Here is a 16,977-nt window from a genome sequence, read left to right as displayed (position 1 = left end):
TTCTTTCTTATTTTAAGAAAAAAGTACTTACCTACAAAGAAGAGGAATAATAAATAATGTTGGGGTTGATCCTGCCTTCACTGGTATCAAGAGCAAAATTCCAACTGATTTCCAAAAGGAGCAATTTTGATACAAGACTTTTCTTGCTACAAATTCAGTTTATATTTGAAGACTCCAGCAAAGAAAAGGGAGGTTCATTTATGCTGAACTAGTCAAATCAGCTGTATTTGCCTGTTTGAGCATACTTTTTAACTTGGTGATTGTGGTCCTTATCGCATTTTTTTGAAATTGCTACAATTCTACAAAGTTACATTACTGTGGAGTTCATAAGACATTAACCTGAAAAATCCAAATTTTAAAATAGGAATATTTATAATATATAGTATTATAAACATATATTAACGAAAGTCATATATAGGGAATATGCACAATAACATGAGTAGCAAACTCAACCATGTAAATAAATCCAAACTGCACAAAACTTAGAAAGGGAAGTGTTTGCTTTCTGTACAAATTTCTTCTTGTTAGTTGACATCACGAAATGTTTCACTTTGAATTTTTCTGTTGAAAAGTTTTGATTTATGGCTTCTGTTTCAGGTCCTTTGTGAATCCTCATAAAAGAGCAGATTTTGCATATTGTTCCAACATGCTCCCTAAAGGGAAAACTGCTTCCCTTGCACAGGACACTAAAATTAATTTGGGGGAAAAAAAAAATAAAATCAGGAAAAATAAAGATCAACAATGACCTGATCATGCAAGCTCTCCTCATGTGGCATTTACTGGATAGCCACTGTAAACCTAGCTACTCATGTGAGTGTTTAGAAGACTGGACTGCTTCATATTGCCTTTCACATAAAATTTGGAGAACCAGGATAAATTTTATGGAATTAAGCCTTTGAAAGTTCTTCCCAGCACAGTGGTTGTATATTCCTCCACAGCTATATATTTCTGTATGGGCTTGATCATTTTTAGCCAATGCCTTGATCCATTTTACATCATTCCTTATGCTCTACACCGCTGCAAGGGAACCCAACTCCTTGTATCAAACCTACATATCAGATGAGAATAGCGATGCATAGGAATGCAGCCGAAACTAGAGAGAATACATGGTCTGTCAGTGTTAATCCTTTTTAATATTCCGCTTCACACCAGAGAGGATTTAATTGTTTCTTAAATGGCTCTAGGGCCTCCGAATGACCAAACCTGTCTCACAGAGCAGACATTTATTTGAAAGAATCTTTGTAATAAATATTGATCTATCGTATCTGTAGATCATTCTGGAGACACAGCAATCTCTCCTTGCCTAATTAAACTGCGCTAATACGAAAATGCGGGCCAAACCTATACGGCACAACAGATCTGCTGGAGTGTGGAAACGCCTGGAAGTCGCAAGCTCTGGGAAGAGAAGCAGAGAGGAGCGCGAACTACACCTGCATGCTAATGAACTCCACCAGATCGTAATCCATACAGATGCAATTTAATTTCCCTTCCACAACTTCAGCCTCAAAGTCTTCTAATTAACCCTCAGCCATGAGATAAGCAGCCGTGCAGAGGCAGGGATGGCACAGCAGAGGTGACGAAAGGCAGAAGACTACTCCTTGCCACTTCTCTTCCCCCAGGATTTGAAGGCTGTGTCAGTCACTAAGCCAAACTCGGACGGGTAATCAAAATGTCATTTACTTCATCTCCCTGTGGCATTTTAACTTTTACCCTGTAAGCATTCCTGGATTTAGGACTGGCAAGAACATTTTAGTAACCATAAAGCACACATTTCCACAGACACGTGGCAGCGCTTAAAAGCATTTCACTCCCACTTGACATGCAGCTTTGTTAGAGATGGCAGACAATATTTCAGCAGCTTGGCTGTCACTTTGCACAGACACTCGGCTTCCTACAGAGGTTTAGGTCTAATAGAAGTTAGTCGATTTATTGCCAACTCCAGCACGGCCCAGACTTACAAGGAAACCATAGGAGAGAATTGCTGGGCTTTATTTCTAGTGGTGCCACAGCAACCCAGCAGTGCTGCATTTTATGTGGAACCCTCTTACAAACTACAGACCAGCTCCCCACAACCATTTCCCTCCAACTGTCCATAGACAGGATCTACAAATTGCAATTCTTCAACAGCACTCCATTGCTGCTGTAACATGTAATGGGGTAGATATGGAAGGACCCTTCTGTTTTCAGTAAAATTATTCATAATTTACACTTGTTAAAAGCAGAATTTGTCAAAGTGATGTAGTAATCACAATTTAAGATAAACTGCTGGTTATGGTTTTGGGGGCTTTGGGGTTTTGTTTGTTGTTCGGGTTGTTTTGGGTTTTTTTAATAAGTGGTAACAGACAGCTGCTCCCAGTGAGCATCCGGACCCCTACTACTTTGTCCACGATTAAATCCACTGAAAAGTATTTGAATGTCCATTTACCAGTATTTGCATATATCAAAAGGTTTTGCCCACGCAGATGTACACAGGTGTTCAGTTTCATAAAATGGTCCTCACTTTTTTTTTTTTTAATACAACTCAGAATTCTGAAGGAGTTACACAAATTGGCAAATGGCTAATCTCAGCTTTTGATTGTTAGTGTTATTTTCAAATCAAGTTGAGTGATCCCTGTAGTGATTACTTTCTAACATCTGGCTGGTAGTTTATTTGAAGAGAGTTGGTGGCCTCATTTTGAATTGTAATGAAGACCACGCTGCATAAATCACCGATCTTAGATTCCCTACTGGCACACTTGGCAGAGCAGTCCTTGATGAGAAGCTGAAGCAAGACAGAAAGAATTAAATGTCATTATATCCCTGCAACTGAATAACCCAGATCAAGGATTGTCCACAGGATTTGAGTGTGACAGCCAGAGTCTTTATGTAGTTGAGGGGCAAAGTTAAGGACTAAACTTCAGGTCTCTTGATTTAGGATATATCATGAGTTCTACAGTCACTTAGAAAGCCATGATTTTTTAATTTTTTTTCCACCCCTAAGAAAGGCAAAAAGCCACACTGGGATTTAACTTGTATGAACAAGTATTTTCAGATAGATAATACTGAATTGCTTTGTAAAACTACATGCTGCTGTATTCCTATATTCCTAACAGACAGTCATAGCACAGACTGAGACAGAGGGGAAAAACCTGAGAAATACTACACTTGACAAGTGAGTCAGAGTCTACTTGCTCAGTTCTCAGGTCTTTTATTCCATGCTGTGCTCTAAATTCAGCATGGGAGAGGATGCACTACTGTATCTTTTGGTGTGATTACATTGCGGCTTCAAAACAGGAATCTCAGGTCTGTTAGAGACATCCTGAAAACACAGAGAATACATGATCTGTAAGGCTGATTTCCTCAGCTATATCTACACCGTGTGCTACTTTATGCACAAATATAGCTGTATGTATAATGGTCTTGCTTTTCTCTCTACTGGCTCTGCAGAGTTAATTTAATGCTAAGCATTTTCATAAATTATCACTATCTGTGGTCTTCAAACCAAGAGAGCTCTCACCCTGCATGAGCTACACTCTGCCCTTCCTCTGTTGACTATGAGAGATCTGAAGTTTGCTGAGCTTATTTCACATTGAGGGATTCGTCCTTCACAGGCAACAGAGCTGAACTGTTTGAAATTTAAACTCCAAGCAAGATCTCAGAACAAAACAGAGACATATGTCTCACATTAAGTACTAAGAGCTAAAAATAGTACAGAAGTATTCAAACTGACTTCAGTATATGCTCATTTACTGAACGGCAGTGAGTATGGGCATTGAGAATGCCATCTACTGGCAAAAAAAAGCACCAGGAGTGTAATTCAATGGCAGGCGATTTCCAAAAAAGGGAAAGGGTCGTTATGTGGGTCGTTAGTTTGTTTGGTTTTGCGGGTTTTTTTAATTGCTCATTTCGAGTCTTTTTTAAATCAAGTGGTTGTAATTGCATGATATGATGCTGAATTTTACGTGGAAACTTTGATAAGAATGAGTTTTGAAGCTTAAATTTGTACTGGAAAAGTGTACTCTTTGACAATGGTAACAATTTAAAAGACATCAGAAATAATGAGAAAATATGAATAGAGCTGCAAGACTGAGATCTTTTGTACTTTCCTATGCTGCTTCTTATTTCACAGGATCTCAAAAATTACTCTCAAGAGTTCTTTAAATATTTGGTGAGAATATTCAGTCTAAACCTTTGCCACTGAAATCTGAAAAAGCATCAAACTCAGCAGTGAATCTGTTTGTTATTGTGCCATCAGGTACAGCAACCATGATTCCAAGCTTTACGCGGCCAATTTGTGATTTGATCGCAGATAGCCATCTCGGTGGAGAATATCTGTCCTGTTAACTCCACTTACAAAGCAGTAACTGTCGTCATTACTGCTATGGCAAGGCAGATCCACGTAAGCTACATCTCTGCTGGTTTGAGAACCATCTCTGCTGACTTGAAAACATCTTCTCTTTTTTTCCCCCCAGTGATTATTGATGACATTTGCTGTTGTGTCCAGACCATACCTAGCCAACAACCAGGTTACCTAGACTATGTAATGAAAAACAGTTGGTCTCATATTGACCTAATATTCTCTGAGAATGTCCCATCTTTGCAAGTAAGCTGGCGACATGAAATAGTACAGGGAATAATGTTTGGTGGGGTTCAGCAAGGACTTTGGTCTAAATCTACTTTGATCGTTGCCTAGATTAAGGTAACGGTCACTGACAAAGAGACGGCAATTTGCTTAAAAGGAAGACCAACAAAAAAAAATTGGAAGTGCCAGAAATAGCCTCCAACATATTTAATAGCAGAGGGAAGCCAGAAGTAGAAGGAGGAAAAACTACAAAACATCATTTGTGAGCAGAGACATCCCTGACCACAGCTTTTTCTAAACTCATCTCTTAAAAAAGTAAACATTCCTTTGTTGTTAGCTGTGGTGTGGCTCCAAGAAAGGCAGCAAGCCTGGAAGGGCCAGTACTGACAAGATGCCATTCACATTTTACCACTAAATTACCATGACTTACTGTGACATGCAGGAGGAGCAGCATGGGGAAAGGAAGAAGCTTCTCCGTAGTCTTGAAAACATCCGCTAATACCAAAACTCAGCATTTCACTCATTTTAGGAAAGCAGAAGGAATAGGATACAATGTTTAAAATAAGCTGAGGAAGTAAAAATATGAATCAGAAAAATGAGAAAAATAGTTTTGGACATCAGTGTCACAGAATAAAGCCTTTCATCTATGTCTTGTCCATGCAAAAACTGCCCTTGCAGAGACAACAAAGCCGTCTCTGAAACGTGGTAGTAAAGCCCTGTCAGCTCAGACCTGTGGCAAAGCTAAATGCTAATGTGATGAGATCCTCCTAATGGTCTTCTGAGAGGCCCATTACCGATGAGATCGTTCTGCTTCCAGGGACTGAACTCTGGGGCTGCACCTGCATGGGACCGCACTGTCCTGGGTAGAGGTACCAGCTCATCTGGAGCTGGGAGGGTAGCTCTGCGTAGGGCTGCCTTGCACCACCACTCTTTCACTTCCAATAGTGCAAGAAAGCTTTTAGAGTAGCCTCTTCTTTTAAAGTCATCCCTGCTTTTTTGCGACTACAAGTCAAGACAAGAAGGGAGAAAGTGTTACCATGCCAGGACCAGAACATTGCCCTGGGCTGAACATACCACACAAACTACTACTCCCCTGGAAAGCAGCAGGTACTGTGTTAAAAACTCATTTGATTCTCAGAGCACTCTAGGAAGGCCTGAAAAGCACAGGAGGACACAAGTAATTTCATCGTTTCTTCCAGATTTTCTGTAAGAAACTGATTCCTTGGCTTGGAATTTCAGTTTAAACTAATTTAATTACAAAGGGAGCACATAGGCCATGAAACAATCGAGAAGTCAAAACTATACTTTTTTTAGGTAAGTACAGTTCTAACACATGATTGTATTATTGTATTGTTCAATGGACTGAATAGTAAGTCTATCCTGTTTAAGGAAATCTGGATGCTTTGCATCCTCTCTTCTCTGTGATTAGTGTCTACAAATGGTTGTGGAGAATCCACACCCATTAGCATAGCCTACTAAAAGGTTTCCCCCACTCAACAGCTTCTCCTAACAGATTAATAATATCAGATCCTCGTGTTCAACACAAAATGAGAATGTCTGTATGGTCTCCTTCCACATGATAATCCCCTACTTGACATGCAATGACATTATCCCACCAAAGCTGGAGACAAATATTAATTCTTGTTGTAATTACAGGGTTTAATAGGTAGAGAGGGTTGTTAGGTGCAGAGCAACTATTCCCACTAGGCACTCTTCAGGAATACAACCGGTGCAGCCAAACTATTTATGCAGTTGAGACAGTGCTATGATCAAAGGAGCCCAGCCTTACTTTTAAATAGTCACTTGAATAATACAGCATCTCCATTTGGATTCCTTTTTGGTGAATTCCATGTCTTCCATCTGTTATGTTGAAAGGTGGTATGTTTTTCATCTGATCCAGCAATTCACATTGCAGGACACAATAAAAAACAAAAGACCATTTCAAGCTTTTTTATATATAGTTGGATTGAAATGTAAAAAGAATGGCATTCTGTAATACAACTGAAAAAGTGGACAGAAAGATTAAAATTTATGAAGTTGCTAGGAAATGTTAAGCATACAAAAACCTAATTAGTATTGAAAAATATTTAAATCTTCCAAGTCTAATGAACTTTTAGAATCTGAGCTTTGCAGCTAGTAAAGATAAGTTTGAAAAATTCAGTAGTACTAGACAAATGATTATGAGTAATGCCATTAAATTATTAGCTTGCGAAAAGCATTAAATTCTATCCAGAGATACTCTTGAAGGCATTGCCTTCTGTATCTTTTTAAGGTACTGCTCACATAGAAAATAATATTTTATTAATTTTTTTCAGTTTGTCTAAACTCTGCGCAGGTTCTGGAAGATGAAGAAAACTTCAGGACACAGCCTGAGGTTAAGCAAGCATGCTGGATGGCCACCATACCCATGCCAGGATGTATGCTGGAAGTTTCAAGGCTCCAAGATCAGAAGCAAGATCCCTTTAATAGGGATCTCTTCTTAGGGGTGTGTCAAACTTCATCCCATTTTATTTCCCAGAAGTTCAACAATGATGCCAGCAAAAAACCCCAATGACTTGAACACAAAAATACGAAAGCAAGGCTCCCCTCTTCCCTGTTTTGGTATTTTTCCAGTCTGTCTTGTCTGTTCCATGTGTCTGGGTCAATTTTCATGATGCAAATTTCCTCACACTTACAGTGATCCAGAAAACTTTAGTCTTTCTCTGACGGTCTTTTGAAAGGACTCAATCAAGACTTAGAGTCCTGGTCTTGTTAAAGGATAAACATACAAATATTAAGACATAACCCTTTCTAGAGAGTTTACTGGCTCTGACTGGGATGGACTTAACTTTCTTTACAGCAGCCAGTAAAGTTCTGTATTTGGATTTGTGTCTAGAATAGTGTTGATAACACACCAATGTTTTGGCTATTGCTGAGCAATGCTTGCACAGCATCAAGGATTTCTTTTGCCCCACTGTACCTGCCAGTGAGTAGGCTGGGTGTGGACAAGAATTTGGGAGGAGACAAAGCTGGGACAGCTACCACAAGTTGGCCAAAACTGATATTCCATACCATATAATATCATGCTCAGCAACAAAAGCTGGAATAAAGGAAGAAGGTGGGGGTTTTAACGGCTAAGGTAGCTGTTGTTTGGAGACTGGCTGGGCATTAGTCTGCCTGTGTGAAGCGGTGACCAATTTCCTTCACTTTGCCTGTTGTTTTTTTCCCCTTCTTTCCTTCACCTATTAAATCATCTTTATCTTGACCCATGAGTGTTTAGCTTTTGCTCTTTCTGGTCTCTCAGGGGCTGGGGAACTCAATCCACCATAAAGAGCTTACAAGACCTAAAAAAGCTTATTTGTGATTCAGGACATGGGAGCTGAAGTTGGGATCAGTCGTTTGTCCAGAAGAGCTACAGAACTGCCATAAAACTGGGACAGCTTCCAAAAGCTGCCTTTGGCAGGGGGGAGTTGACTTCCAGATGAAAGTCTCCGTAGCTCATGAGAATCACTCAGAGATTACACAGCTAAGAATATGGCTTGTCTCATCAGAAGAATGTTTTGGTTTTGTTTGTTTTAAATAAAATCCTAAGCTTCTCAGAGGTCTGATGGGCAGAATCTCCCACATACAGGTATGCAGGAGATCAGGACATAAGGACACAGGACAGTGATTCATTTCGCCACTATCGACAAGCTCTCAACTACCAAAATACAAGAAGCTGCAACATAAAAGTAATACTGAAATCCACACAGATTTGCTTCTGAATTAATTATTTTAATGCAATTTTTTTTTAAAAAAACTGAATTTTATCTTGTATCAGCAACTACTATTGGATCATAAACAGACTAATTCCAAACAGTGGAAAAACCAGGAACCAGAAGACTCATGTCCTGTGCTGCACACACAGACAGCATGCAAACCCAGGTCATCAGCAGCACTGGCTTTTCTTCTTGACTCTAGGAACAGACTGCTACCAACGACTACAAGCCAAAAGTAACCATCATATCTTTTTGTTGGGGCCATCTGAGGGGTTGATGCAAAAGCATGGCCCTCTGTTACAGAACTATCCAGCTTTCTATTTGTGGGTGTTTCTGACTGAAATGTGTATCTTCCCTACCTTCTCACAGGACTGTGAGGTACTATGGGACACTCCCAGCAGTCTACAGCCAGCAGCACCTGGAGCTGTGGCCAGCACTAATACATCTCTTGGATTTGTCTCCACAAGGTAGATGACAGCTGGAGCTCCTCATATGCTGTTGCAAGGCTGATAGAGCCTCAGTGGCAACCCTCATTCTGCAGCTGGCAATAGGGATGAACATGTGCTCCCCATTCCACTCAGTCTAAAGACAAGGAGTGTCTGAACTCTTCTTCCTTGGGTCTGATTCTATTACTGGTGGTACAGCAGTAGGCAACTCACTGCAAATAAAGCACCATTTTTATCTGGCAGGAAAGAAGTTACAATGTTTACTTTCTCCCTCATTATGTGAAAATTTGGTCCTTGTTCTACCTTAAAAATACTACATAGTATTTCCTCAAACCCAATTCAATTATTTCAGTGGCCTTTGGATCAAGTCTTTTCTCATGATAAAGTCTGATGACAAACATGTAATACTTCTCTTAAGTGATTAACTGTACCAGACAGTAACAGAAAATCCAGACAATTAAAAAAGGTAAGTCTTAACAAAATTATGAAAAACAGACATCTGAGAAAAATGCATCCCATGACAACTAGAAACTAGATGAAAAAAAGTTGCAATGATGTTCTAGTTACAGATTTATTATAAATCCATGATGGAAGTTATGAGAGGTAGGTCATCTGTAAGTGATACTAGGCAAGGGTCAAAAATAAAATATCATTTAAGTCTTCAGTTTCAGATGTTCCACATCATAGACAAAATGTTAGGAAATAAAGATTGAGGAGTCCCCTAAGGGACAAATTAAGAATTATAATTCTGCAAGTTTTTGTTAAATAACCCTTAACAAAATAATCCTTGTGAACATACCATTAGGTATGCTGAATTATCATTCTGGTAAAGAGGAACGGGGATTCAAATTTCATAATGGAGTTATAATTCTATCATTACAACTAACTTAATCCCATGCCCCTAGCAGCTGCCTCACACAGGTCAGAAAACCTGTTCCCATAAAATATGGGCTATTCTAAGACCACTGAACTCATTGTATGTACTTGTGATACAATGCATTTAAAAATAACCTCTCAGTCATTTTGCTGATTCACACTTAATAGCATCAGCAGGTACTGGTGTTTTGGCAGCAATGTAAATTCATGCTAATTTTCTTTGAGATCATTCCTAAAAAAGCAGAAATGGAAGTAAGTGCCAGAATGATTGTCACATAAGTGCAACAATTTATTCACTGGGAAAAAAAAAGATGAAGTCACTTATTAGCCCATCTCTGGAATTTTGATTAGTACTAAGAAAGGAAGGCTTTGACAATTCATGTATCTGAACATACAGGCTGTTACACCGTAACCCTCTCCAGAGCCACCAAAATCCTAGCATCCCCCTCCTCACCGCCCCCAAAAAAACCCCCAAAACCCAACACACAACTTGTGAGCAGATGAGCGCGCTGCACGGGCCCCCCCCCACACACCCCGAGCCGACGGCCCCAGCGAGGACCGGGGGTCCCCAGCCTCGTGTCGCCAGGCAGCCCCACCGCTGCAGCCCTGGACCGCTGGCAGCAACGCCCCACGGGGACACCATTCACAGCCACAGCAGCCTGAATCAGCTCAGTTCCCTATTCAAGTCCTATTCTGCCTCCATTTTCTTTCTTCCAAGGCACAAATACTTAGAGACACAAAACAAGTCTGGTAGCCAATTAAAATTAACCTCTCCAAACGTAATAATAAGCTAAAATTACTCCACCTGATAGCTATACCAGCGATCATAGTCTCTAATAGCTGAAAAATCATAGTTATAGGATGTCCCTAAATGTGCATACCAGACTACTTGATTTTAAGTGAAATTAATTCCTGGGCACTTAGTGATGCTGCTCTGTCAGCAGCTGAGAACTCTAGTCTTGATTTCTTGGCTCTTTTCTCTTTCTTTCATTTTAAGTGGTAGGTTTTGCTCAAGTACCTATGTCCTCTTGACAAATTTTGATAAACTGCTGTTTTCAGTAAGACAGCGCTAAAACTATGCCCTTTAGGATTTTATTAGCAACTCCCTGAGCTCACATTGCAAGCTACTAGATGTGAAATTAACTGGGTTTAGATCTGCTTTGACAAAGGCAATGGGGCTATACGCCACTTTGGCAAAGTATGTAGCTGTGGGCATTGATGACCAAAATTTTCAGACCGAAAAATACTTTCCTTGGACAAAAAGGTCACTTAGTTACTCAAATTCTGCAGAATTTCTAAGTTTGGGACCATAAGGGAAGACATGCTTACAATCATCTCTTTAGTATGAACATTGACCACAAACACTGGTTAAACACTCAAAATTCAACATTTGGGTGCTGTAACAGAAATCAAACATTCTGAAATTCTACTAACAAATGGCAATAAAACCCCTTCCCCCTACTAAACAGTAGAGAGGATACAAATGAGCCTCATGCAGATTTAACATCAGAGAACCACAGAGAAAAATTCTAAAAAATGATCCTCTGATCTGTGCAGTGGGATTCTGGAGGTCCCAACAGGCTTCCTCACAAAATTTTACACAAGAAATTGGTTAAGAGGGCTAGCTTTATTCCTGGATGTTCCTTTTATCCAAGTTTCAGGCTCCCTTAATGCTCTCTCAACATAGATTTTGGCAGTTTATTGTTTAAAGATTGAGCAGTGGTGAAAAACACATTCATTACTGCTTGTCATAGAGATGTTGACAAATTCCAGTCACATGCAATTAAGCTGTAATTCAACACAATGACAGACTAAACAGGCAAGTCTAGACAAACAAGGAAAAGAAAAAAATCAATGAAAAATACAATTCCTAGAGAAAAATTCCTAGAGGATTCTATAATCTTTCTGTGGAAAAAACCAGTGTATAATCTTATTTTATTTATCATATGAAAGCAGAGTATTTGCTTTATTTCAATTCATGCCATGGTATCAGGATGTATCATCTAAACAAGACAGAAAAAATATTAGACATGTTGGAGTATTTTTGCTAAAGGAGAAGTGCAGGAGTATTTTTTCCCCTGAAGTTTTAAAATAAAACACATACACATTGAAAATGGGATGCATTGCATCTTGTGTTCCTTAAAGATAAATTCTGCTACTTCCACTTATCAGAATACCCTCACTGTAAAACAATGCATCTAGTGTCACTGAGAAGTTGAATTGGCTGACATTTAAACTGAAATGAAAGACATGTATTCTAGGCCTGAGTTCACTTCCATGTAGATCAGTCATGCCTTGATTCTTTTATTGGTTCTGTTGGTTTTCAAACCAGGGGAAGAATCAGAGCTGGGGGTAGGGTTTTTTTGGTTTGGTTGTTTTTTCGGGGTTTTTTGGGTCTTAACTCTAGCAATGTTTTACTTTCTATAGATATGGGGAGATATGGCAAAATCTGCTATAACCTATGCTGTAAGAGGAAGAATTAGTTACACAAGGCATTTGGTGTATTATTCAAAACCATCAGGTCAATGCTGTCATGCTAGCAAGACATCAGGATCTATCAACAGTGTATAGCAACTGACCCTAGGAATGTGATGTAGTAGCATGATACATTTCATAGCCCTTTTTCATGATACTTAAGAGATGTTTCTGGAGCTAGAATTTATAACACTCCTCGGCACTAGGTTATACTAGTCAACGTGCACATGGCCACAATGATTTCACCGATGAAAGCAACCTCTACTCCTTTGAGAAGGTTATATACTTTTACATGAATACAGTCATTAATGTCACCCATTCTCACTCATCATTTGTGTTAAAGTAATGAGATGTTAGAAAACTTACCAAACACTTGACTCCCAAGCAACCAGAACAAAATCAAATTTTACACTTCACAAAATTGGACTTTTTTGTTTTGTTTTGCTTTATTGTATGAATCCTCTAAAGCAAGGACAGGCTTGAAGAAAAGGCAGCAAAAGAGATTTAGTGTTATGAGCCCTGTAAATTTCTTATTTCCTCATACAAGCCAAAGAAAGTTCCTGTGAATCAAGGTAGACACTCCACCCCTCAGCTTTTCATACCAAGAAAGAGAATAGTCCAAACCTTTTGGGAAGAAACATGGAGCATGAGTCACGCTTGCACAACAGCCGTGACACCAGTTCTGGCTCTATCAAACTGTAGAGCGAACCTTTCAGGTTATTCTTTTTTATGAGCTCTACCTACCATAACAAGATTCGGTCTCTGGAACTACTAGATTGGTGCTATGTAAACAAACTGTTCAGTCAAAAAGTGAGTTTTACTTAACTTTAATGTGGTCCTAAAACTAACATCTACTACAACAGTAATCATGGTGACATACATGAAGCTAAGCTAAAAAGCTGATTATTTTAAAGTTAAGTTGTGAGAAAGTTAAAACAAATTATAATTTTCAAGCCATACTTTAAAAGAAAGAAAAAAAAATTATTCCTTGTAAAGAATCACAAATGAAAGTGGGCCACATAATTCCAGAGCGTATTTATTAATTCTGCTCTTAAAAATACCCCAAAAAACAAAACCAAAGAAATAAAAACCCCTACCCCCCCAACTTTTGTCAAACACTTCTAAAATCTCACCTCGAACTTCAGGAGAGAATCGAGCTGAATGGCGAGACACAAAAAGTTTCAGTTCTTGATCCAAGTTGCATTCAATCAAGTTTGTGTCCCATGATCGGATTCCTAAAATTGAAAATACAAAACACATGGGCACTAGAAGTTTTAACTATTTCTCCATTTGCATTAATGCTATAGGCGTATTTCTAAATTCCAAACCCAGCATCTCTTTTCTTTCAAGGCACATAGCTGTTTTTTGGAAAGTGCTCTTTCTGAGCATTCTGGACAGGAATCAGTCACAAGCAAGAGGAAAACCACCTTTCCAAAGCCTCACCATCCTCTAAGGCCCCAGCTTTAGGACTGCTGGTCTCACATCCTAGTAGCCACATTAGGAGAGGTTACTGATGTCTCAGAATTGACTTTAAAATACCCATACACTGATTTACAAAACTGAAAGAGTGAATCACTCAGAGGACTTTTTAGTCACATTGCAGGACCATTGTATTTGTCCCTCTGAGAAAAAAGAAAAAAGACAGCATCACCTAGCATGTTGCAAATTAATATTTAAGTACAAAGTATTAAATTGCTGACTTCTTCGTTCAAAAGTTTTGAAGCATCTCATATTTTAAATTAAAATTTGAGTGATCTTTTATTTATGAAGTATCAAAAGTCTAATTTTGAGATTTTAAAATGCTATGCTTGATCTTTTTTTCCTAAAAACTAAACAGCACATCTTTATTCCCTACTGTATTTTCCCCCAGCCACTTAGAAAGTGAGACACTTGACATATATGGTCAAAAAATGTATTATTCCATGATATATTTTTAGGGTTTGAAATTTGACCCAGAAAAAAAAAATATCATTGCAGCCAAAAAACCAAATTTATAACCTTGTTCCATAGGATTTTGATGACTAAATATTAAAAAAAAAAAAAAAAAAAAAACACAAACAAAAAAACTGAGGAGAACATGCTTAACATTTTTCTATAATTTTCTTGTTTTGAAATTGTTCTGAAAAATCTTCTAGGTTTGAAAAATAATGAGCACACAGTTGCACTACAGGTAAGTCTAGGCACTGCTGCATTTTTGAACACCAACATTACAGTGAATTTTTTTCCTTTTTTTCCCTAAAGGAACATCATTAGACTTACACAAATTAGCCAGCAAATGCAGAAGGAAGGGACTGCAGGTGAGGAAGTGTCTGGTGGCCCCTCCCCACATGCCTGACTGTGCCTTTGCATGAAACTGTTGAGTTAAATCATATTGTGCTTTGGCAAGGAGGTGCTTGAAGAGGTGTGTGGCCAACCCCTCACCGTGAGACTAGCACTAACACTCCTGCTGGTAACTCTCTCAGGGCTTCAGGCTGCGAATGTCACTGTCAGCGCTACCTCCCATGCTATATTCTCTTCCAAGGCAGCAGCAACATCAGGTCTTGTGCTGGCAGAAGCCATGTTGTAGGGCTGAAAGATGAGGAGGAGAAAGAGGGGGAAGAGCAGAGAAACTAGATCTGCAGTGCCAGTCTCCCATTGCAGCTCTAGGTAGGTTCTCCATGCAAATATGAACATCTGCATTTCAAGAGCCCGAAGCCTCTTCAGAGAGAATTCATCCATAGCTTTTCCTTGTTAGCATCCCAGTCCAGGTAGGAGTATGCTTACTACAGGGATATGCTACCAGCTATTAAGTAGCTGCCATTTGAAACTCATTAAATAAGTGGAAATACAGTGTTGCCTGTGTGTTTCATAACCACTCAAGAGAAAAATAACTGAGCTATAACCAGCCACCTCCACTTCCTGACTGAGGCATCGTTGTTCAGAGTCTTTTCTGCAAGTCTCCTTATTTTCATTTCTCAAAAATCTCTTGGCCATATGGTGCATTTTTGGGGCGTAGTTTTGGCAGACAAATACAGCTCAGCAGGCTTTAATGTCTTCCAGGTGTTGGAATATGTGAGAGCAAGAAAGCAAAGATGATATAATACCACGCACGTACAGTGCATATGAAAACTATGACTAGTAAACCAACATCGATCACAAAGCCAAAGTACATTGAATGAATGACTGCTGAACTTCAAGAAGCTAGAGGATAAACAGCTCGCTGGCCTCTGACTGCAAGCTTGTGTGGGGAGAGTACAAAGCTTTCTGGAGGTCAGTTAAGCAACATGGACTATGATTCAGCAATGCTGCTGCTGATAGGGGGCCTGCCCACCATCCCTAGCTGTTTTTGTCGTGAATCCAAATTTGGTGTACGGAGAAGATTCCGATTAGACGTAGTCAAGACTGCTAAGCCAGGCAACGTCCAAAATACAGGACTCAATGCAAAATAAATAGCAAAAAAAAAAAAAAGCCTAGACATCCCATGATCCCATGCACACAATAGTCCTAGAAGCTGAACCTGGGATTTGGGTAGAATATCCCAAATCTGCAGCTGCATGATTCAGCAGCCTGAGTGCAAAAATTATGCATGTACATTTTAAAGTAGCATAATGTATTATATACATTATATAACCAAATCAGGTTTGGGTAGAACAGAGGTAGATCTGGAACTAAAATCCAAGGTCAATCCAATGATGTAGATCATAAACAGCATGGATGTAACTACTGGAAGCATAGCTGAACTGTAGCTCTTTCTTTCTTTCTGCAGTCTTAAGAGTGCAATGCCACTAGACACAGGACTAATCGGACAGTAGGCAGGGCACACCCAGTAGCATCTGTGAAATCAGTGGAAAAATCTTGAAGCTTTCTCTTTATTCCCCTCTTCTTTTTTTGGAGGATGGTAGGTTGGAGGATTGCCTCCTTAGCAAAGTCACATCCCAAATGTAATTACTGAAAATGCATCACACCACACCATTCCCTCTTCGTGATATATTAAGAAATGACTCTGCATTCCACCAGGCTGCGTAGTATCACGCCACTGATGTGTTATCAGCAGATGTTTTCTTTGACACGTTGCTCTGCAGTTTGGCGCATGAATCCACAGTTTTCAGTGATGGTACTCAGGAGATGTCTTCAGAGAAGACAGTGAGGCAGAGTTATCAAGAACCCAAAAAGCATTTAAGGCTCTGTTGAGAATAAAGGTTGAAAGAAGCGGGTTTTTCCAGACTACAGCATCCTTTCCAAAGAGAAAGAGCTTAGTTGAGCCTCACGCAGACAGAGATGCAGACTCCCAGTGTACTCATCCAGAGCAATGCACCTCAACATTTGACCAAGGTTTTTTCCTAGCAGGCAAAATCTCAATCAGATTGTCTGACACCAGGAGGAGCAAGGTGACTTCTAATCCAAAATGATGAATAAAAAGGCCAAAGTGCTCCCTCTGAACATCTAAAACTGTAAGTGGGTGTTATGCTTAGTGGCAGGAGGTAGCAGCAACAGAGCTATGCAGCAGCAACTGTACAATAGAAGCTTCAAGAAGAGACTGAAGACCATTTCTTCAGAGGAAGGATGACATCAGCTGTCTTGAGGGCAGAAGTTTTATCCATTTGCTCTATAATTTTTAATAATTTAATTAAAATGCAGCAAATTCACTTCTGACACAACCAAAAATTAGATAGACTTAGGAAAGTGCAATGCTGAAGAGGCTCTGAATGACAAAGCATCCGCCTCAGTAGTTCTCCCTAGGAGACAAAGGTTGCAATAAAGATGAACAGGTCACGATGAAGCTGGTTAGCTGTGATGAGGCAGCCCTTTACCACAAACAGTTGTGAAAAAGAATCAAGAGGAATAGCCAAGTAAAGCAACAATGCTTGAGAAAGCAACAATAGAGACAAATGAAGTCCTAGCT

The 16,977-nt window shown here is 39.4% G+C and overlaps 1 protein-coding gene across 1 annotated transcript in view; it reads right to left on the bottom strand.

The window, feature by feature from the left end:
* Positions 1-16,977, bottom strand: part of MAP1B (microtubule associated protein 1B) — a 72,826-nt gene that overhangs the window by 54,064 nt on the left and 1,785 nt on the right. Inside the window, exon 2 of the mRNA XM_075740564.1 lies at positions 13,229-13,330. Within this exon, the coding sequence (XP_075596679.1) occupies positions 13,229-13,330 (102 nt within the window). The remainder of the gene's footprint in view (positions 1-13,228; positions 13,331-16,977) is intronic.

The sequence above is a fragment of the Balearica regulorum genome, chromosome Z (assembly GCF_011004875.1).
Source record: "Balearica regulorum gibbericeps isolate bBalReg1 chromosome Z, bBalReg1.pri, whole genome shotgun sequence".
In the NCBI taxonomy this organism is placed as follows: Eukaryota; Metazoa; Chordata; class Aves; order Gruiformes; family Gruidae; genus Balearica; species Balearica regulorum.
This window is presented reverse-complemented; position numbering and strand designations above follow the sequence as displayed.